Source organism: Halichoerus grypus, chromosome 6 (assembly GCF_964656455.1).
Source record: "Halichoerus grypus chromosome 6, mHalGry1.hap1.1, whole genome shotgun sequence".
In the NCBI taxonomy this organism is placed as follows: domain Eukaryota; kingdom Metazoa; phylum Chordata; class Mammalia; order Carnivora; family Phocidae; genus Halichoerus; species Halichoerus grypus.
Window position 1 is genome coordinate 168,775,071 of NC_135717.1, and position 22,536 is coordinate 168,797,606.

Consider the following 22,536-nt stretch of genomic DNA (forward strand, 5'->3'; position numbering starts at 1 on the left):
AATATCTGTCCTGATGTCTCTGTTCTCTTTACAGGGAGGGCCTTCCTTGGAGCAGAGGTTTGAATCCTACTACAACTACTGCAATCTCTTCAACTACATTCTTAGTGAGTTTGAGGTTTGGCCAGGGTGTGAGGCTACGATGAGGCCTAGTGTTAGCCTCCAGCTCTTTTTAGCAGGATTTTAATATGGGAGTGGGAAGGAGGGATGTCGCATGATTCATAGTTCTTTCAAGAGAAAAATTACAAAATGCATTCTGTAGGCTTACTAAGTGAGCATAGTCATTGCTTTGCGTCTGACTTTTCTGTGATCTCCTGCACAGATGCTGATGGTCCTGCTCCCCTTGAACTACCCAACCAGTGGCTCTGGGATATCATTGATGAGTTCATCTATCAGGTATCTGGTCAGCCTTGGTCTAATTTGAAATAACTAGTCCAACAAAAGAGCAGCTGTTATCATTGTTTGCGTTGTTAAAAACATGCTTGGGATAAAAATGTCCCATCACCGTGGGAACTATCCCACTGTGGTGGTCTTTGATGTCATGGTTTTCTGAAGAGCCAGGCCTAAGAGCTCTGGATATGAGCTTGGAAGGCAGCAGAGTTGAGCTGACTTGAGAGTTGATCTGGTTAGAAAAATAAAGGCATCATAAGCTTTGGAGTCAGTTACTTTGTTTTTAAGTCTATATTCTATTTCTGAAGAATAAATGTGAGGGACACCTGGGTTCTTGGTTGAGTGGCCAACTCTTGATTTTGGCTCAGGTCATTATTTCGGGGTCCTGGGATCGAGCCCCGTGTCTGCTGCACGCTCAGAGCGGAGTCTGTGCACCTGAGCCCTCTCTCTCTTAAATAAATAAAATCTTAAAAAAACCCAGAACAATTGAATTTGGAAAAATACTTGTTTTCCATGAGTTTTATGGGGATGGTATAACTCTCATTGGGTATTTCAGGAGAAATGAGTTTCTTAATAAAGCTGTTACTGGAGCTGCACAGACCAAAGAGACTTACAGAGTGCTGGCAGATTGCGATTGGTATGCTGAAAAAGCCCCCCTAAGGCCCATTGAGAGAGAGGCTTATGAGGCTTCGGTGCCTTTGCACAGAGAAGGCCACAAAACCACACTGGCCTTGTTTGCCTTTTCTGGCTCCTTGGTTTTTGTCAGCCCCTTTGGCATAATTTTAGAAGGTTGGCGGTCCTGTTGACTAATAGCAAGTCAAAGGAGGATCATCTGTGCTAAGGTTCTTCATCCTTCTTAAGATTATCATAATCCCTTGGGTTTAGCTGGTGTTCTCTTAAGGGGCTTAAAGTGCTCTCACTCTAACAAAGACTGGCCCTCAAGAGCCAGGTGTGACTCCTCCCGGCCAGGTAGATGTCACACGGGGTAAGTGGCTTTTCCCTGCCACTCCGCTTTCATTTATTTTTATCAGTACAGGTAATGTGTGAATGTGTCATTACTGTTTAAAAACTTTGTCTTTTTCAAACTGCAGATAAAGTATATTTTTATCTTTATTGTTTTTAAGATTATTTTCTTATATGAGAGAGAACGAGCGCCACAAATGCGCCCGAACCTCTGGGGAGAGAGGCATAGGGAGAGGGAGAAGCAGACTCCCTGCTGAGCAGGGACCCTGATGTGGGGCTTGATCCCAGGACCCTGGGATCATGACCTGACCCGAAGGCAGACGCCCAACCCGCTGAGCCACTCAGGTGGCCCCAAACTGCAGATAAAGTTTAAAGTGTCTTCCTTGGGGCGCCTGGGTGGCTCAGTCGTTGGGCGTCTGCCTTCGGCTCAGGTCATGATCCCAGGGTCCTGGGATCGAGCCCTGCATCGGGCTCCCCGCTCGGTGGGAGGCCTGCTTCTCCCTCTCCCACTCCCCCTGCTTGTGTTTCTGCTCTCGCTACCTCTCTCTCTCTAACAAATAAATAAAATCTTTAAAAAAATAAATAAAGTGTCTTCCTTGCCTTTGCGGAGGCATCGGTTATTGTCTGGAAAGATAGGCATTACATTCATGCTTCTCGGGCATTTTGTATAAATGTACGTTAAAATACACCATTTAAAAATGGTATTATGTTGTATAATTTGCTGTGATATGGAACACTTAACATGTCTACGTAGAGATGGCTTTATTTTTTTTCTGCCGTGTACATGATACAGATATACCACTGTTTTTGTGATGAACCTGTGGGTATTCAGTTTCCACTATTATAAACAGTGAGTCCCTGAATATTCCTGTATGTGTTACACATAGGTCTGTCTGTAGAGATCACCAGAGGTAGAATTGTTTGTTGAAGAATTTTTGCTTTGTACGTTTTTTTTTGTTTGTTTTTGAGAGAGTGAGAGAGTGTCTGCGGGAGGAGGGGGGCAGGGGCAGAGGGAGAGAGAATCCCAAGCAGGTTCCACATCTAGCGCAGAACCGACACTGGGCTTGATCTGACAACCCTGAGATTGTGACCTGAGCTGAAATCAGGAGTCAGATGTTTGACAGAGCCACCCGTAGGTGCCCCGCTTTTTAAGTTTTTTAAAATCAGCTTTATAGAGTCAAAATTTGCATACAGTGAAATACTGATTTTAAGTGTGCTGTTGATGAGATATAACAAATGTATATACACCACCACAGTCAAGATGCAGAACACTTCAATCACTTTGGACTTTAATAAATAGTAATACCTTGTCCTCTCCAAGGGCTGTATCAAATTACATTGCTATCTGCAGCATTTGAGAGTTTTTCTCTGCTATGGATGTTATTGGCCTAATTTTTGTCTGTTTGATGGGAAAGAAATGGTAATCTCATTTTAATATGCATTTCTCTGATATGTGAAGAGATTAGGTATTTTCCCTGTTAATTAACCAATTTTGGTTTTCTTTGAAGTGATCCTCAGTATCCTTTGTTCATTTTTCTATCGGATTATCTTGTTCTTACTGAATTATGAGAATTCCTTCTGTATTCTGGATACTCTTCTGTTTATTATAAATCTGGAAACTTTTCTGTGTTCTTAGAGGAAGGTGCTAATTTGGACTTAATTTGAAGAGCATTTTTGGGTCAGGTCGTCTAGGACCTTGATTCTGGGTCACTGGTTTCCAAACTTGGTGTGCACCAAAATCGACCAAGGAACTTTTAAAAACTGGTCGAGAGGCGCCTGGGTGGCTCAGTCAGTTAAGCGGCTGCCTTCGGCTCGGGTCATGATCCCGGGGTCCTGAGATCGAGTCCCACATCGGGCTCCTTGCTCGGCGGGGAGCCTGCTTCCTCCTCTCCTTCTGCCCCTCTCCCTGCTCATGCTCACTCTCTCTCTGTCTGTCAAATAAGTAAATAAAGTCTTAAAAAAAAAAAAAACTGGTTGAGTGGGTAGGTCTTTTGTGCTGTTCTCTGGGTGACTGAAGGAACCAGCCCATTCCTGGTCCCAGATAGAACCACTGCCTTAAGGAATACCTGTGGTGTGGGCCCTACATGTGCCTTCCACTTGGTGAGGCCCTGTGGTCGGTACAGAGGTGACTCACACTGGGTTCCTGTCCCTGGTGAATGGATGGTCAGCTCCAGTAGGCAAGACTCACACATACAGACACCTAACCCTGTCTCCACCATGTTGTCATTCGTAATCCTGACTCGGGCATGGCACAGCCTAAGAGAAAAAGATCTATTACAAGCCACCCGGTTCTGACAGCCAGATTGACTGCATTGTGAAGCCCAGAGACATTAAATGACTAGGCTGTGTTTGACTCCAAATCGAATGTTTTTTCATAAACTACCTTTCATCTTAGAGATTTTTATTTAGCTGTGGAAGAAGTGACATACTCAGTAATGAACACAATTCAGTGTAATCAAAGATGGGTTTGCAAAAACAAGTAGCATACAGAACAGTTTAGCATGAGATGCGGTGCTGTGCCCTCCCCCTCGGACCCCAGGCACTGTCCCCCCATTTCAACATCGTGCGCCACTCCTGCCTCTCTCCCTTCTTCCCCACAGTTCCAGTCATTCAGTCAGTACCGCTGCAAGACTGCCAAGAAGTCGGAGGAGGAGATCGACTTCCTTCGCTCCAATCCCAAAATCTGGAATGTTCACAGTGTCCTCAATGTCCTTCACTCCCTGGTAGACAAGTCCAACATTAACCGGCAGCTGGAGGTGTATACAAGTGGAGGTGAGTGCTGCTTGCCATCTGTTCCAGAGGAAGAGCGGCCGTGGGGAGCGCGGGGGAGCGCGGGGGAGCCACGGCGGATTAGGTAAGGGGCTGCGTGTCTTTGGTATTGGCTGTGAACAGCAGCCAAGGGCGGGTGCTGAGGGCTGTCGGGCTTGGCCGTCTCTTGGCCAGCACACTGAACCAGCCGGCACTCACGAGGTCTGATTTGCAGACACTTCTGAATCTCCAGGGCCTTCGTGTAGGTAAGCGCTTCTCACACTTTTTGGTGTCAGGACCGCTTTACGGTCTTTAAAGACTGAGAATCACAGAGTTTATCCATATACATTTTTTTCCCTGTGAGAAGAGTGCCATTTTTGCAAATCTCCTTAGCGCCTGGCATAGTAAGAGAGCTGGATTCTCATTCTGCCCCTGCCTTCAGTCTGTTAGAATTACAATACGCGGTTTGGGTTGAAGTATATGAGGGAGACCTGGCCTCACCCAGACATGGAGTTGGGAAAGGGAGGAGTATCTTAACAGCCTTTTCAGGTAGTTCTGATGTTCTTTGCTACTGCATCCAAACTTGACAATGGGGGTTTCATACTGGTAAATTGCAGTGAGGAATCCGAAAACTTAGCAATGAACTTCTACTTGGTTATGTTAAGGTTTACTGGTTTATCCTGCAGCTTGAATGGATCTTTTTACTCGGGCACAATTTTGTAAAATACTGGTTCATTGAGTTATAAAGATTTTCTAAATGTTGACATATTTTATTATACAACCTAGAAAAACCACTTTCATCATCAGCCTCATCAGGTAAGTCTTTATTTAGGAGCTGTTGGGCTCATAGTGGCAGATACACGTTTTTAAAACTAGAATTTGCCTAAAAGCTCACATTTTCATTGGCAGTGAGCACTCTCCGTTGTTTTTATTGAAGTGTAACAGGCTCACCTCATTCATTTTTTTTTTTTTTTAGAATAACAAAAAATATTTTACTAAAACGTAAGATTTACAGAAGTTTCCAGATAAGCCATACAAAATGGTCACAAGCTTTTTCTTGAAGGAAGGATTCTACACTTGACAGCAAAGTCACAATGTTGTTAGTGAGGGCTGTGATGTTTGTTTAATGTTCCCATTTTGGTTCAAACAATCAAGCTTGTCCATCTACAGCGTCTAAATAAAGTTAGACTTGGCTAGAGAGCATATTCTAAAGAAGTGGTTAGCTGCTTTTAACCAATGCAATTAGATCACCATAAAAAGGGGGAAAGGAGCCCATAAAATTAAAATAAAACTACCTCTCCCCCTCAAAAAAAGTAATAAAGAAAAACACCCACAGCCCTGCAGCTAACCCTGACAGCTACCTTCATTCACAGTGCTTTATACTCAAACCATGAGGGGGGAAATGAATAAAAGCAGAGAAGGGCCACTGCTTTTAAACATTTCACAACAATTCAGATGGTACTTCTAGCCTCTGCTCATGCTTTACAACAATGAATCAGGACAAGACATAGATTTGCTAACGTGCATTTAATCACCAAAGGACTGAAGATGTCTGGGCTTTTATTCTGTAATGTTTCTAAGACTGTGTCCATTAAATGCAAACAAAAAAGGAAGAAGTCTTGGCAGAACAGGAGAAGTGATGCACACTTGATGATCAGATCGATTTTATATATTATTCATGGTATACAGCCTAGTCCACGCTCTAGCTGTTTCTATGCCTTGGGCTTCGTTGGTCTTCCACTGCTCCGCTACATCATTTGCTAATGGATCATCTGGATTGGGAGCACTTAACGAAGCCTGGATCGATAGCAGAACTGTGCGGATCTGCAGTGCTGGGGACCACTTACCTTTCAAAATATCTAAACATATTCTTCCCAACTTGTCTACATTAGGATGATAAATTTTGGTCATGAAACGTACTTTAGGGGCTGCCATCGGGTATTCTTCTGGTAGGAATAGTTCAGGCTTAAAAGTCCCTCCCTCAGAGGGGGAATCCTGGGGGCCAGCAATGACCACATGAAAATAATGGGCGTTGCTCTCATCTGGTTCTGCTTTAATGCCAGGAACTGGTTCTGCCAGCAAACGGTGGGTTTCCTTGATAATTCTGCGGGGCAGCCCGGCCATCTTGTCAGATCCCGAGTTCGGCCTCTGGTCTCGACTCCGCTCACCTCATTCATTTTTGAAAAAACGTCTGCTAAATACCCAAATCTAAGTAACCGTAATTTGTGTGTCAATCATTCAAGTAAAAATGGTGTTTTGTGGAAAAGTGGCTGGTTCTTTTTCCACATATAGTGGGAAAGAACACAGTAATTACTGATAGAGTTTGCTGCCACTGCCTGGTTTATGCTAGGTTGTCCGTGGTTTTACCCACTGTTGTTTCTGCACCATCAGTGCAAATGGCATTTCAGTGAGAAAGACAAATAGCATCTAAGTGTTATTAGGAAAGTAGCTTTGACCTTATGAACTTCCTGAAAGTAGTGGCCTTGATGAGTAACTGCTCCTGATAAAAGGGGCCATTTCAGTAATCTCAGGTGTCTTGGAACCAACCAAACAAACAAAAACCTGGCCCCTCGCCCCCACAACTCTCCTTGGTAAATTTAAGGTTAGTATAAGGCCAAGGACACTTGGCCGGTCAGTCGGTATAGAGTATGTGACTCTTGATCTTGGGGTCATGAGTGAGTTTGAGCCTCACGTTGGGTGTAGATTACCTTTAAAAAGAAAAAAAAAAGATGCAGGTCAGGCATGCTGCTTCTGGGTATTCCTTTGAAGGCAGTTATTCCCTATTGCAGGAAGCTTTAGAGGCCAGTAGTAGGTGAAGAGTCGACTGAGTGACACTCAAGGCTTAGGTTTACCTTCCTTCACCTGCCCCTATGGTCACAGTGTCTGTTTCTTTCAGGTGATCCCGAGAGTGTGGCTGGCGAGTATGGACGGCACTCCCTTTACAAGATGCTTGGGTATTTCAGCCTGGTGGGGCTTCTGCGTCTGCACTCTCTATTGGGGGATTACTACCAGGCCATCAAGGTGCTGGAGAATATTGAACTGAATAAGAAGGTGATTACCTGTTTCCCCCTGCCCCCCTACCCAGAGCCAGAGTCTGCTTTCAGAGACTCTGATCTATAAGGACAAATTTCAGGGATCAAAAAGAGGATTCTTCCCCAGGCTAGTTGAAAATTGAGACGTGGGGGAAGCACTGTAGTGAACATCTGCACGTAGACAAGGTGCTTTCTTTTTGTTGCTTAGTAACACTCAAAATGTTCAGTCTTTGATTCTACTTTCAGAACAATGATAATGGCAGATTTTTACTTTTCATATTTTTACTATTCAAATTTCACTAGTAAAGGGATTAGTAAGAGACTTAGTTCTAAGATGGTATAGACAATGATGATTAGCTGTGGTGGTTTTTCTTAGCCACAGAAAAATCAGTACTTTTTTGTTTGTGTGTGTCTTTGTCTTTGTCTTCCTTGTTTATCTGTCTTTATCGGGTTTATCTGGAAAAGCAAGGAGGAATACACACCTGAGGTGTGGAGGGATTTGGAGCTGAAAGAAATGTTAGGGTCACCTGATCCAGTGCTTTTCTGTTACATCTAACAATATGGAGTTCTCAGGTCATATAACTTGATCAGTAAATGGTATGGTCTGCACTCAGAGCCTCTAACTCCGGAGCCAGGGCTTCCCTGGGTAGTTCAGGGCCTCTGTAAGGGGCTTCCACCTCAGCTGACACTGGGCCCTGCCAGCTTCCAGACTCTCTCTGGGATGAATTGGTTTTAGGACTCATGGGTGCTTTTCCCTCCCTGCACAGAGCATGTATTCTCGGGTGCCTGAGTGCCAGGTCACCACATACTACTACGTCGGTTTTGCATATTTGATGATGCGTCGCTACCAGGATGCCATCCGGGTCTTTGCCAACATCCTCCTCTACATCCAGAGGACCAAGAGCATGTTCCAGAGGACCACCTACAAGTATGAGATGGTAAGGAAGCCTCTGACCAGCTTGACCCCTTGGCACCTAATCCCGACAGTTTTTGGTAAACACTATCCAAAATTTTGCTTTTTGTATGTCTTTTCAATAGGATGATTTCTTAATGGCTGGCCTACTCTTAAGTTTCTTTTGTTGTACCTATTATTTCAGATCATTAACTCCTTGACGATAAGGACAGTATCTTTTGTTTTACTTTTGTCCCCCAGCATTTATTCAGCAACAATTTGAGTGTTCACTGGGCTCTGGGTATTTAAAAAGGAGTTAGATGTAGGTACCATCCTCAAGCAGTTTGCCATGGAGGAGGGAGGGTCCAAGACGTGCATAGAATTGGGAGGTTTCTTTTCTTTTTTTTTTTTTTTAAGATTTTATTTATTTGACAGAAGGAGATATCGAGAGCAGGAACACAAGCAGAGGGAGTGGGAGAGGGAGAAGCAGGCTTCCCGCCGAGCAGGGAGCCCGACACAGGGCTCGATCCCAGGACCCTGGGATCATGACCTGAGGCGAAGGCAGACGCTTAACAACTGAGCCACCCAGGCGCCCCAAATTGGGAGGTTTCTAGGCAGAGCAAAAGTGTTGAGACTTGGAAGTATGGTGATGTAGCAGGACAATGAACAGTTTTGTTGGAGGGTTGTAGAGTAGTCAAATTGGGGTGTTAGGTTCTGGGGTAACCTTCATTACCTAGCTGAAGTATTTAATTTTTATAGGCATTATGGTGCCATCAAAATTTCTGGATGACTCAGTCATAATAGTGTGGGAGGATTGATCTGCTGGTGAAGGATGGGGTGGACCAGGGAGAATTAGAAGGAGGCCCCAGTGAAGAATCCAGGAGCCAGCTGAGGAGGCCCCAGAAGTGGGCTGGAAGTTCAATAGAGCTAGAGGGCGGATTAGGAGAGACTTCGGGAAAGTTAACTGACCAGTGCAAGACCAGGGAGAAATCAGAGGTCTGTGCAGCGTGTACTTGGGAGAGTGGTAGGGCCACGTTGGCAGTGGGGACCTCAGAAAGTCCATCTCATTTGATCCTGCACCAATTTCTCGCACCCCCAGATTAACAAGCAGAATGAGCAGATGCACGCGCTGCTGGCCATCGCCCTCACCATGTACCCCATGCGAATCGATGAAAGCATTCACCTGCAGCTGCGGGAGAAATACGGGGACAAGATGCTCCGCATGCAAAAGGGTGACCCACAGGTCTATGAGGAACTTTTCAGCTACTCATGCCCCAAATTCCTGTCGCCTGTGGTCCCCAACTATGACAACGTGCACCCCAACTACCACAAGGAGCCCTTCCTGCAGCAGCTGAAGGTGTTTTCCGATGAAGTGCAGCAGCAGGCCCAGCTCTCCACCATCCGCAGCTTCCTCAAGCTCTACACCACCATGCCTGTGGCCAAGCTGGCTGGCTTCCTGGACCTCACAGAGCAGGAGTTCCGGATCCAGCTCCTTGTCTTCAAGCACAAGATGAAGAACCTGGTGTGGACCAGTGGCATCTCTGCCCTCGATGGCGAATTTCAGTCGGCCTCTGAGGTTGACTTCTACATTGATAAGGTATGGCTGCCTTCCATCCTAGGCCTCTGGGGCCCTCTCTCTTCATCTGTTCAGCAGTCAGTGTTTACTAAGCGCCCACTCTTCTGAGCATTTGGGACTTAGCAGTGAACAAAATCAGCAAAGGTTTCTGTCCTCACACTGACATTCTAATGTAAAAAAGTGGACAATAAACATTATAATGAAGCAGACCCTGTAGTAGGTGTCAATGCAAAATGAACAAACCTTTTAAAAATTTTTTAAAGAAAAGGGCACCTGGGTGGCTCAGTCGGTTAAGCATCTGCCTTTGGTTTGGGTCATGATCCCAGAGTCCTAGGATCAAGCCCCACATTGGGCTCCCTGCTCAGTGGGGAATGTGCACCTCTCTCCCTCCCTTTCCCGCTCGTGCTCGCTCGCTCTCAAAATCTTTAAAAAAATTTTTTTAAAGATTTATTTCATTTTTGAGAGAGAACGAGCCGGGGGAGGGGCAGAGGGAGAAGCAGCAGGGAGCTCGATGTGGGACTCGACCCCAGGACCTGGGATCGTGACCCGAAGGCAGACCCTTCACCGACTGAGCCACCCAGGCACTCCAACATTTTTTTTGAAGAAAAAAAAAGTTTCATTCTAGTCCAAGTTAAGATAGCTGCCTGGGATACAGTCTTCACAAAGAGGAGAGTGCTCCGGGGAAGGAATAGTTGGTGCAAGAGTCATATATGGTTTTGTTTTTGTTTTCGTTCTTGTTTTACATAGAGTTAGAAGTTGTGATGAAAGACTTTCCAGAAAGGCTGTAAAACTGGAATCTTATGGGAATCAGCAAGTTGTTTTTTATCTTTATGTTTGGAATGTTCCTTTTTGGTGGGTTTTTGTTTTTTTTAATGAAGCAGATGTACAGTGTGTATTTGGGACAGGAATAGAGCCCATGTTTTGAGGTTTTGCCAAGTCATTTTGACCTTGGGTAAATGTTTTACCAGGAGCAGGGCCTACAAACATGAAAAATTAAAAGTTTCCTTTATTTTATCACAGGTTAGAAATTGCCAAGTGCCGCGCAGTTAAGGGTAGTGGTAGTGGAAGGCAGAGGTTGCAGTATTACATAAGGTGCTCAGGGTAGCCTTTGTCGAGGAAGTGAAATTGCAGCTAAGACTTGAAGGAGGTGAAGAAATTCGCCAAACACATATCTGAGGGAGCAGCATTCCAAGTAGCGGGAGTGGTAAGGGCAAAGGCCCTGGGGCAGGAGTGGATCCAGTATGTTTGAGGGACAGCTTCATTGTGGCTGCAGCGACCTGGGAGAAGAGGCTGTGGCAGAAGAGAAGATCAGAGAAGAAAGCGGGAAGGTGAGGTTAGACTTTCAGAAGTAGTTTAGCGAGTGGGAGCCATTGTCCTGACTTGTCCACCCTAGATTAGTGCTGTCTAGTTTTGAACTTCATGTAATGGACTGACAACAGCATGTGCTCTTTTTTTGTGTCTGGCTTCTTTTCCTCAGTGTTAGATTTGAGAGCATTGCCGTCCAGCGTTGCCGTGCCCAGCAATAGTCCGTTGGTGCTTCCTGTTCTGCGCTTGGCCCCCTGCTGTTGCAGGAGTCGGCTGCGATTTTCCCATTCTAACGCGGATGGACTTTTGAGTGGTTTTGGTTATTACAGAAAGCGTACATGGTTTTAGAAAGTGGCTGTCAGTGGTGGTTCATTGAAGGTGTTTTTTTAAGTGATTCATTTATATCTGCTTGGGAATGCAGAGTTATTTCTGGAAGGAGGCACAAGCAACGTCCTAGGCTCCTCTCAGGGGGAGGGGCAGGTTGAGGGGCAGTGTGAGTTTTCACTGTTGGATTTTAAGTTCAAGGTAACATCTTAATGTCCTAATGAGGCTTTTAAAAGAACTAAGTTCTGTTTTGTTTTCCTAGGTGAGTCTTTTTTCAGACTTAAAATATGCTAGACTCCTAGAATTGTTCTTTCCATGAAGTAACACCCTCCCCTCTTTGTTAACCCATGTGCGTACACTCAGAAGTAAAGAAGATGTACTACTCAGACACATGTGGAACCCCAATATGGACTTAAAACAGTCTGCTGAAATGAGTAGGCTCGTGTCTTTCATCTCTTCTAGAATATTTTTAGCTAATATCTCTTATTGACTCTGCTCTGTTTTCTTCTGGAGTTCTTACTTGATATATGTTAGACCTCATTCTGTCTTCCGTGTTGCTTAAACCCTTCTTCCATCTTTTTTTTGTCTCTGTTCTGGATAATATTCTTTTGATTGATTACTCTATCCTTTTTGATCTCTACAGCTCTGTTTTTGCTTTCTCTAATTTTTTAAAAATTCATGATCAAGTGTTTCCTTAATGTGCTTGGTTATTTATTTTTTTTACTACATACAGTTCATTGTTCTTGAAAAACTTTGTTGGCATTTTTTGAAGTGTGGGATGAAGATGAACATTCATTCTTCTAGAAGGGATTTGCTTTTGCTTCTTCAAAGTGCCTGGGAATAAGCCCAGGCTACAGATTGTCAGAAGAATCACCTTGTGTTTATAATGTCCCGGGAATGGGTCTCTCTCTTTCCTTTTTTATGTTCCTCCGCCAACTTGGTGAGTGTTGCTTGGTGTCTGGAGTGGGATGGCTGCCCAGTCCTGGTCTGCCTTTAGCTTGAGGGTGTAGCCCTGTAGGGACCCAGCAGTGCACACAGGGTCTTCTGTAAGACTGGCCCTGGCCTTGGTTTGTCCCTCTGCTCAAGTCTTCTGGGATTGATGAGCAAATGCCCTCTGCGCAGAGCAGGCTTCTTTGTTTTGCTTAGAATGGTTTATTTTCTCTTAAGTAGCTCTTTACTGTCAGCTCTTCGATGCTGTGAGGAGATTTTTAAAAATTATTTATTCTGTATTTTTAGTTGTTTTGAGAAAAGTGTTGGTCTAAACATACTATTTTTTTGGGCAGTTTTTTTTTTTTTTAAAGATTTTATTTATTTATTTATTTGACAGAGAGAGACACAGCGAGAGAGGGAACACAAGCAGGGGGAGTGGGAGAGGGAGAAGCAGGCTTCCCGTGGAGCAGGGAGCCCGATGCGGGGCTTGATCCCAGGACCCCGGGATCATGACCTGAGCCGAAGGCAGACGCTTAACGACTGAGCCACCCAGGTGCCCCTGGGCAGTTTTTTAAAGGTATAACTTGTATAGCATAAACTTCACCATTTTATTTTATTTATTTATTTATTTTTAAAGATTTTATTTATTTATTCATAAGAGGCAGAGGCAGAGGGAGAAGCAGGCACCCCGCTGAGCAGGGAGCCCGATGCGGGACTCGATCCCAGGACTCTGGGATCGTGACCTGAGCTGAAGGCAGACACTGAACCATCTGAGCCACCCAGGTGCCCTAAACTTCACCATTTTAAAGGATGTAATTCTGTGGTTAGTAATATATTCACAATGTGACACAACCATTTCCACTGTCTAATTCCACATGTGCACAACTGCCTACTCATTAGCAGTCATGCTCAAGTCCCCTTGTCCCCTAATCCTTGGCAAACCAGTAATCTGCTTTCTGTCTCTCTGGATTTGTCTGTTTTTGATATTTGCTATGATAAAATATGTGGCCTTTTCGAGTTTGACTTCTTTCGTTGGGCACGTTTTCGGGTCTAATCCAGGTTGTGGTGCATATCAGTACTTTATTCCTTTTTATGGCCAGGAAATACTCCACTGTATGGATACACCACTTTATCCATTCATTAGTTGATGGACAGTTGAGTTGTTTTCACCTTTTGACTATTGTGGATAACACCGCTATGAATTTTTATGTACAAGTTTTTGTGTGAACATATTCTCTTGGGTGTATACCTACTTGGGGAATTGCTGGGTCAGTTTGGGTAGTTTATTTTGAAAACTCATCTTGCTAAACCAAACCCTCTCATTTAGAGTTTATGGCTTTTGGAAGACTTGATGTTTGGCAGAACTTAGCTATCTCTGACATGAACAGTCTCACTGAAAGTAGAAACATGTCAATAGGGAAGTTTTCCAGTGTTTTATTCATGCTTTTAAAAATCAAAACTATCCCTTGTAGTATCACATCAACTAGCTAAAGTCCTTTTAGAATTTATTCTCAGTGCCTAACATACATTCTTTGGCAGTATCGGTAATCTGCTCCATTCCCCTGTCATCACTTTGTAACCCCGCTGAAGTAGACCCAATTATCTGGATGGTCTTTAACAAAACACTTCTCGGGGCGCCTGGGTGGCTCAGTTGTTAAGCGTCTGCCTTCGGCTCAGGCCATGATCCCAGGGTCCTGGGATCAAGCCCCGCATCAGGCTCCCTGCTCGGCAGGAGGCCTGCTTCTCCCTCTCCCACTCCCCTTGTTTGTGTTCCTTCTCACGCTGGGTCTCTCTGTCAAATAAATAAATAAAAATCTTAAAAAAACCAAAAAACAAAAAATACCCACTTCTCCTGGGATGCCTGGTGGGTGCAGTTGGTAGAACATGTGATTCTTGATCCTCAGCGTCATGAGTTCAAGCTCCACCTTGTGTAAAGCTTTGCTTCAAAATAAATAAATAAAATACTTCTCCCAAGAATTAACAATTTGGTTATTACAAATAAAATTTTTATGAGGTTGTATTCATGTATGTATTAAATTACAAAATAATTAAATATTAATAATGTGATTCAAAAGTCCACACGTGAAAAAGTATTGTTTTTTTTTAAGATTTTATTTATTCGTTTGAGAGAAAGAGAGCCACAGCAGGGGCAGGAGAGGAGGAGGGAGAAGCAGGCTCCTCCCTGAGCAGGGAGCCCAAAGTAGGGCTTGATCCCAGGACCCTGGGATCATGACCTGAGCCGAAGGCAGACGCTTAACTGACTGAGCCACCCAGGCGCCCCATGAAAATGTTTTTGATTGCATGTTTTTGGGGTTTTTTATTATTCCTCTTAACTGGTTCACGTTTGTCTTTGGCAAAATGCTGCTTTCTGGGTTGTTGTTGTTGTTGTTTTGGTAAAGATTTTATTTTTATGTAACTCATGACCCAAGATCAAGAGTTGCATGCTCTGCTGACTGAGCCAGCCGGGCGTCCCTGCTTTCTTTCTGGCTTTTCTTTTTTCATCCTTGATTTAAAAAAATCCAGTCAGGGGCACCTGGGTGTCTCAGTCGTTAAGCGTCTGCCTTTAGCTCAGGTCATGATCCCAGGGTCCTGGGATCGAGGCCTGGCATTGGGCTCCCTGCTCAGCAGGAGGCCTGCTTCTCCCTCTCCCAGTCCCCCTGCTTGTGTTCCCTCTCTCACTGTGTCTCTCTCTGTCAAATAAATAAATAAAATCTTAAAAAAAAAAAAATCCAAAGAGATTCAGAGAGTTCTTGGGCCTTAACCTAGATTATGCAGGAATTTACAAGTAAAATGGTGTTCAACCACATTTGAGCTAAAAAACAAAATTTAGAATCTGGACTCATTTGCATCCTTACACCCCTAAACAGTATATGAGAATAAAATGCTGTCTTAAATGTTTTTATTGCTGAAAGATTTGTGTTCATTAAAAAAGACTTGAAAATAAAAATAGGGGCGCCTCGGTGGCTCAGTAGGTTAAGCACCTGCCTTCAGGTCATGATCTCCAGGTCCTGGGATCAAGCCCCGAGCTGGGCTCCCTGCTGGGGATGGGGGTCTGTTTGTCCATCCCCCGCCAAATAAATAAAATAAATGGGTTAACAAGAAAATAAAAATCAAGCATCTGGAAAGAAAGAGCTGCTATCAACTGGTAATGCTCACAGGGTTCCCCCGCCCCCCCCCCCCCCCCCCGTTTGCTTTTGAAAAGCACTGTAGGGGTTTATGTAGCACTTAGCAGCATGGTTACTTGCAAGTCTTAAGTGGCTGTACCTCACTGCTCGCCTCTGACTCTGCTTTGCTCTTCCCACAGGACATGATCCACATCGCAGACACCAAGGTCGCCAGGCGCTATGGGGATTTCTTTATCCGGCAGATTCACAAATTTGAGGAGGTGAGAAGTCAGAGAGTGGTGTGTGGGTTGGAGACAGAGGTTAGGAACTAGTGGGGAGTTTTGAAATTTTTTATTTTTCACTTCAAGAAAGCCTCGAGTTGGCCCTTTAAAAAGTTTCTGAGCGAGGCTGGCTGGCTGCTTGGGGTTTGGGGAGTGGGGCTGGGCCTGTAGCATTTGCTGTGTCAGCCTTCTCTAGAGCATCTCTTTCCAAGATCTCTCTCTGCGGGTGGCCAGCTCTCCTCTCCCTCCCTGGTATTTCCTAATATGGGTGGATTCCCTGCCTGCTCTTACCCATCCCTCCCCATTTGGCAGTTATTCTCCGACCTAGACAGGTCTGGCCAGTTCTTGCAGGCAGAGGACTGGAAAGCTGTGTTTTGACAGACTTCATGCGTTTCACGTCTTGCCCTAGGAGAGGTCTTGTGGGTCAGGCCAACGCTACGAGGATGCAGGGTGTGTGCATGTGGGTCTCCCTGTGGCCATAGTTGGAGCCACTTCATCCTGGTGTTCTGAGTTCTCCAGCAGAGGTCACTGCTATGCTCTGGTCCAGCCACGAGGCTCCTTCTGCAGGAATAATGCAGCCCTGGCAAGTTCAGCCTCTCTGAGCCTCGTGTCTTATAAAATGGACAGAGCAGTGTAGGGGGGTGGTGTGTGTGTGTGTGTGTGTGAGGTAGAACGGTCTGCATGAATTGTGTAGGGCCATAGGAGTGTCAGGAGTGGAGCAGTGTAGGGGGGTGGGGTGTGTGTGTGTGTGTGTGTGTGTCAGGTAGAAGAACGGTCTGCATGAATTGTGTAGGGCCATAGGAGTGTCAGGAGTGGAGCAGTGTAGGGGGGTGGGGTGTGTGTGTGTGTGTGTGTGTCAGGTAGAAGAACGGTCTGCATGAATTGTGTAGGGCCATAGGAGTGTCAGGAGTGGAGCACCTGACTGGGGCTTTATGCACCCAAGGTGGACACCCGTGCCCACATCAGAGACACCCCTTCCTGACTTCAGAGGGGCGGCCCAGGGGTCTGTCCTGGTGATTGTGCACACTGGAGGAAAAGGGTTGGTGAAATCTCCATATTTAATTTTGCTTTTCTTTTTCTTCTAGCTCAACCGAACCCTGAAGAAGATGGGACAGAGACCCTGAGTACATTCACACTCTCGTTAGGAACTTATTTTGAGGTCTTTGTAGGTGGGCATATTTTTGTCACCGTGAAGCCTTTACCTAGATCAGCCATGAGCCATTCAGCTGAATTGAAGTTTATTTGAATTAAGGACTGAAATGCTTTAAATAGGTCTCAGTAAAAGATCTTTGGAGCCAGATTTGTCATCTCATCATTGTTGGGGGGAATCTGTGGTCGAGGGCGACAATATGTGATTTCCTGTGACACTTTTCTCCTGATGCGTCAGTTCTTGGTGTTTCAGTTGAATTTGCAGTTCGCAGGACATTCTCACATTCAGTATCTTATTTGCACCTCACAAGAATCCTGTGAGCATTAAGTGACCTGCTATGATATGCACGCATGTTAGCAGAGGTGCTGGGTCTTAGGCAGAAACGTGAACACCTCCTGCGGCCATGAACCGAGCTGAGAGGAAGCCAGGTACGCTGCTGACACCTCACGGCGCAGGCTTAGCAGTCGTAGGCCCACTTCGCTGATGAGGAATCGCACTCAGGTTGTAAAGTGACTGCTCAAGGCTGTGTAGTTCTTTTTTTTTTTTTTTTAAGATTTTATTTATTTGTTAGAACGAGAGAGAGGGAGATAGTTCTAAAAAAGCTCCCAGCGACTAATTTTTTCTACCATTTTCTGCTGCCCATGTCTTTGATGCCTCACACTGAAAACCGTGACTTATGTTGCGTGCAGCCTCTCCCACCCTCAGTGAGTTTGATAACAGCTGCTTGTCAGCACCTTCACGGCCAGTCACAACTGAGTTGTGTGCTTTTCACTCTCTGCAACTCCTTCCTTAAACGCCCAGAGGGTGTCTGCCATCTTGGGAACTTCCCTGGGAAGAGCCACCTCAAAACCTGGCAGCCCACACTATTTACTATCAGAGCCAATTTCTAACCTTCTTTTTTTTTTTTTTTAAAGATTTTATTTATTTATTTGACAGAGACACACAGTGAGAGGGAACACAAGCAGGGGGAGTGGGAGAGGGAGAAGCAGGCTCCCCGCGGAGCAGGAAGCCCGATGCGGGGCTTGATCCCAGGACCCTGGGATCATGACCTGAGCCGAAGGCAGACGCTTAACGACTGGGCCACCCAGGTGCCCCAATTTCTAACCTTTTAACAAAACACAGACACAAATCTATCATTGTTGAAAATTTAGATCGTTGAAAACTTCACTGAAGCTGGTTGCCTCAGGCATCTCACCGGACCTACTCAACAACGTTTACACGTTCTTGTTCTTGTCGCTGCAGAAGCTTTGTATTCAGGAGTAAATCCTTGGGGAGGTCTGCATAAAGTTTATGCATCATCTCATTTATTCTGCAGCCAGGTAGACTTGGTATCCTGATTTTATTAATGAGGAAATTGAGGTTTGTGATAATCACATAGTTTGTCCAAGATCAAGGTAATAGTGAAAACAGGTCTTTTGTTTCCCCAATCTACTTTTACTTTACAAAGTCCTGCCCTAAGACTGGTAGGAAGAGATGAAGGAGCAATAGCCCGTAAAAATCTGCATGGTCTATAAGCCCTAAAGCGAAGGCGTATTTCCTGGAACTTGGCAGGACAGGACTGGTGAGGCTGCTCTGTGTGTCCTGGTAACAGGGTTGCTAGGAATTCTTGAGCTAGACTTTGTGCTCACCTGGTATGCAGTGGGTTTTGTTTGAGTTTTCGGATTACGAGCTTAAGAACGTGGAAAGAGCCGCTGACACCTGGATTCGAGTCTGAATCGTGTCACTCATGCCATGTAGCCCCTCTGGGCTGGTAGCCTAGTCTGAAAATGAAGGTGCTTCCCCAGGTTGTGAGGGGTGAATGTGGAAGTGCGATGTTGCCTGCTGATGTGCAGTGCCCTTGAGGGGTCTTCATGCCCGCCCCCAGGCAGAGCTGGGCCTGCTGCAGGGGCTGTCGTGGGGATTTGGATGGTAGGCATTTGCTGGAGTGAGCTGCATGGCTTCCTCCTTACCCTCGGTGTTAGCGCGGTCCCTACCACCCTGAGGTGGGTGCCAGTATGGCTCTCGGTGGAAGGCCCTCCTTGTAAGTCAAGGGTAGGAGTTAGCATTTTGAATAGGGTAGCAAAGACCACACTGATGGGTGTCATTTGGGCAGAGACCTGAAGGGGGCGAGGAGGCAACCGTTGAGCTACCTGGGGGAAGTGTTCCAGAAAGAGGAAACTGCAAGTGCGGGCCATGAGGCCAGAGCATGTTTTGTGTGTTGAGAGAACGTAGCGAAGGGGCCAGTTGGAGCGGAGTGAGCCAGGGAGGGAGGGAGAAAGGGGCCAGAGACGGGGGAAGCTTCCCAGTCATCTCTAGGCTACAAGGACTGTGACTGAGTCTGAGTGAGGTGGGAGGTTTTCACCAGGCAGGTCACGGAACTTGGCCAAGAGCTAGAGTGGAGCCAGGATTTGAACCCGGGTCAGCCCAGTGTTCGAGCCTGTGCTGTCTCTAGGACAACCATCCTACCACTCCGCCCCACCCCCCAAAGGGGGAAAAAACAAAAGCAGCCTGTGTTAATGTGTAGTAAGTCCAAACATTCATGGAGCTCTTGGTAGCCTTCCAAGCACTTATTCATCTGTTACCTTGCTGGATCCTGACAAGTGGCAGAGTCTGGATCCTGCCATGCGTTTTGATTGCCAGGCCAGTGCCAGCCAGACCTTACCCCTGCGGTGCCAGTCTGTGGTTCCCCGGCCTCCTAAAGGATGGCCTATCCAGCACCGGCCCTTAGGCTCTTCCCCCACCGTGAGTACTGAAGTTCGGCTCTGATGGCTCAGGAATTTAGACCCACCTGAGCAGCCCCCTGGGCTTAACTTGTTTTACATTCAACTCCAGAGTCTCGTAGTTCATGTCAGTCTCTTGTCTCCATCATTAAAACTACGCCAGGTCAAGGTGTGTGGTGTCTGACACAGCCTTTCAGCACTCTCCTTACTGTGCCCGGGACAGGCCATTTCAGGAGCTCAAGGTCACACAGACCCAGTGTGTGAGCGCCTGGCTTGGGGCCACTTCCCAGTAGCTTGGTCCGGGCCCAGCAGCAGTGCTGGGCACCCAGCAGCCCTCGGGGGCGGGGGGGGGGAGGCACAGCTGAACTCTGCCTGGTACCGCTCGAGGAATGCAGGGCATTCAGCAGCTGCGGCCAGCTTGCAGCAGTTTTATTCCAGCTTGCCCAGAATGGAAGAAGCAGGGTTATGGGCCTCCCACACATATAGGGAGTGCGGGTTTTGTGAGGGAATGGGGAGCCCCGGGTGGTGCCCATTACCAAAGTTCTGCACCAACAAGACAAGGTGGCATAGCAAAGTGCGTGGGGTTGGGCTTGGGCCAATCTGGGTTTGAATCCCAACTCCATATATATGGGCCTGTGTAATCTTGGGCCAAGTTACTTAGCACCTCACTGTCTCACACACCTGCCTTAGAACTGTTCTGTTGATTAAATTATGCAAAGTACTTAGCCCAGCACCTGGCCATAGTGTGTTTAGGGATTAGCTGGCCGTGACCTTGGAAGTCAGAGTGCTAGATTACAGGGGCAGAAAGGTCTTGTGTAGATTCGCGTGGCTAGTTCGGGGTGGAGCTGGGACTCCCAGCCTCCAGATGCACCCAGGGGCTTTCTCCACTCCCTGTTCTCGGTGCCCTCAGCGGCAGGCCTGTGTAAAGGCACTGAAGAGACCGGTTCACAGAAAGGCTGAGGCACCTGTCTAGAGAGCCCAGCCACAGAGGAATGGGCCCTCATGCAGTGGCAGCTGCAGGCATGGGGGGAAGTGGGAGACTTCGAGAGTGATTTGGGGAAGTCACAGAGGACGGGACTTGGTAGTTGGCTGGAGGTGGAGGCGGAGGGGAGAGAGCTGGCCAGTCCTCTGGCTTTTGCAGCTGGGGAGATAGTGAACTCTGAGATGGGGGAGTAGGTGGAGCAGGTTTGGAACAGGAGGCATGTGCAGGTGGGTAGAGAACTGGGTTCGGGCCTGAGTTTGAGGGTCCTGTGGGGCATCCAGGTGGAGATGCCCAGGGTGTAAGAATTTAGGCAGAGGCAGTGAACAGCTGGGGCTGGAACCCTGATCTTCAGACGCCAAGGCTAGAGCTGGTTCCTTGGTACATAGACCAGCCTCTGGCGGCCTTGGCTACCATTCCACGGTGTCTCTGTTTGGCTTCCTATACACTGGGCTGCAAACCGAAGATGGGGTTTGACCGGCCTTGACCTTGGGTGGCTACTGATCACCTCCTCATCTGCCTAATGAGGTAGTGAGCCCAGCTGTTCGAGGGCTGCAGCATTCTGCGTAACATCCTAGGACTCAAAGGGGCCGGGAGTCCCTCGAACACTAGAGGCAAGAGAAGCAGGACTTAGGAGCCGTGTCCTTTGCAGTAGAGAGAATAAGCTGAGTGAATGATGAGTGCCTGAAGTGAGTGAAAGAGCATTGAATGAAACAATGTAAGTGTATGAATAAGTGATGGGAGTGTGCTTTACATCCTTTCTGGAACGGAGAGGCAGAGAATGAATAAATGATGAATGTGCGTACTATCTGGCAGGCTTCAGCCAGTGGGAGCTGTGTGCCCGTGCTGACTCCTCACAGCGGCCTTTCCTCCCCACCCCCAGCCTGCCTGCAGCCTGCGGAGCTGGGGGTCTGGGTCCGGATGGCTCTGGGTCCGGAGCCGCGCTGGTGTCGGGGGGAGGGCGTCAGGAAGAGGCTGCGGGGGAGGGGCACTCTGAAGGTCCAAAGCCTAACCAGCAATTTCCTGATGTTTTCCGGAGGGCAGGGGCTATGGGAAGCTGCAAATCATCCTGGTTCCTGTGGCTCCACATTCCTGTCCAGCCGGCAGCTGAAAATCCCAGCTTTTCCTTATTTCTGGCCCCACCCTGTCCCTATCGAGCCACTTGACCAAGATCAAGGTACCTCCCTTCTGCCCCCACCCCCACCCCCTTATGTTCCCCTGGGGCCAGTGGACATGGGATGGTGGCCGCCTCTCTGGTCATGGTTAGGAAGTGGCAGGGAGCCTAGGTCCCAGTCCTGACACCGCCCCCCCTCACAAGCAGGGACATACCTGGCGCGTCAGTTAACTTGTCTGAGCCTCGGCTTCCTCTTCGGTCAAATCCCCCACCTGCCTCCTGTGTCCTCTTAGTCTTAGCATATAAAGCTGGGGAGTGTGCTGCGAGTGTTGGGTTTACATCCGTCCCCAGGCGTGTTGTGTTGTGTCACCTGGAGGAGAGGCGTACCCTCTCTAACCTCTGTTCTATTTAGAGGAAAAAGCAACTCCCTCTCAGAGCTTCCACAGCAAAGTCTCACTTTCTGTTTCAGACAGGAAGAGCTGCCTTGCTCACAGTTCCGTGTAGATAGGTAAGTGGGAGACCAGCAGTCCTTTTCTGGCGTCTGACAGCCTTGTCAAGTGGTCTGACCTCTGGCTAACCGAACTCTCGCCAGCCTGATAGCCCCTCCCTTGTCACTCGGTCCTCAGAGGAGAGGTGACCGTCCAGTGTCGGAAAGGCTCTGAGTCCATTTTCTGCTCTGCCTGCTTTTCATCTGCAGAGCTGGCCAGGTAGATAAAGAGGTGTCACGGGGAGGGCTCCAGCATTCCTCATCTCCACCAGAACCCCCGGTCACCCCTGAAGAGTCAGAGCATAAGCAGGGCGGGCTTTGCAGACTCAACTCTGAGTCAGGCCTTCCAGTCTCCCTCCTGCTCCTTCCTGTGCACTTTCAGCCCTGAGCCCCTCCTGTGGACTGTTAGGATCTTGAATACCATATCAGCACCCAAGCACGAACCCTGCTAGAAGAATCCTAGTACCAGTCATGTTGACTGCAGTTGGAAGTGAGATGGAAAGTCACAAGCACAGCAAGGCTGGAGGCCTTGGGGGCTCCCTGTCCAGGGTTGGTCTCCAGCCTT

At 47.1% G+C, this 22,536-nt stretch overlaps 1 protein-coding gene, 1 long non-coding RNA gene and 1 pseudogene across 3 annotated transcripts in view; 1 reads left to right on the forward strand and 2 right to left on the reverse strand.

Moving 5' to 3' along the window:
• EIF3L (eukaryotic translation initiation factor 3 subunit L) overlaps positions 1-16,842 on the forward strand; it is a 28,042-nt gene extending 11,200 nt beyond the window's left edge. For both annotated transcript variants that reach the window (XM_036102174.2, XM_036102175.2), the window contains 8 exons: positions 35-104; positions 320-393; positions 3,951-4,122; positions 6,995-7,149; positions 7,898-8,068; positions 9,122-9,619; positions 15,462-15,542; positions 16,628-16,842. In XM_036102174.2, coding sequence (XP_035958067.1) covers positions 35-104; positions 320-393; positions 3,951-4,122; positions 6,995-7,149; positions 7,898-8,068; positions 9,122-9,619; positions 15,462-15,542; positions 16,628-16,666 — 1,260 coding nt within the window. In that variant the 3' untranslated portion in view covers positions 16,667-16,842. The remainder of the gene's footprint in view (positions 1-34; positions 105-319; positions 394-3,950; positions 4,123-6,994; positions 7,150-7,897; positions 8,069-9,121; positions 9,620-15,461; positions 15,543-16,627) is intronic.
• Positions 5,607-6,397, reverse strand: LOC118542219 (ubiquitin-conjugating enzyme E2 N pseudogene; annotated as a pseudogene).
• Positions 10,587-21,827, reverse strand: LOC144382419 (uncharacterized). The gene is made up of 2 exons (XR_013449349.1): positions 21,700-21,827; positions 10,587-10,888 (listed from the first exon to the last, which is right to left on the reverse strand). It is a non-coding gene; the product is annotated as an uncharacterized LOC144382419 (long non-coding RNA).
• Between the last annotated feature and the right edge of the window lie 709 nt (positions 21,828-22,536).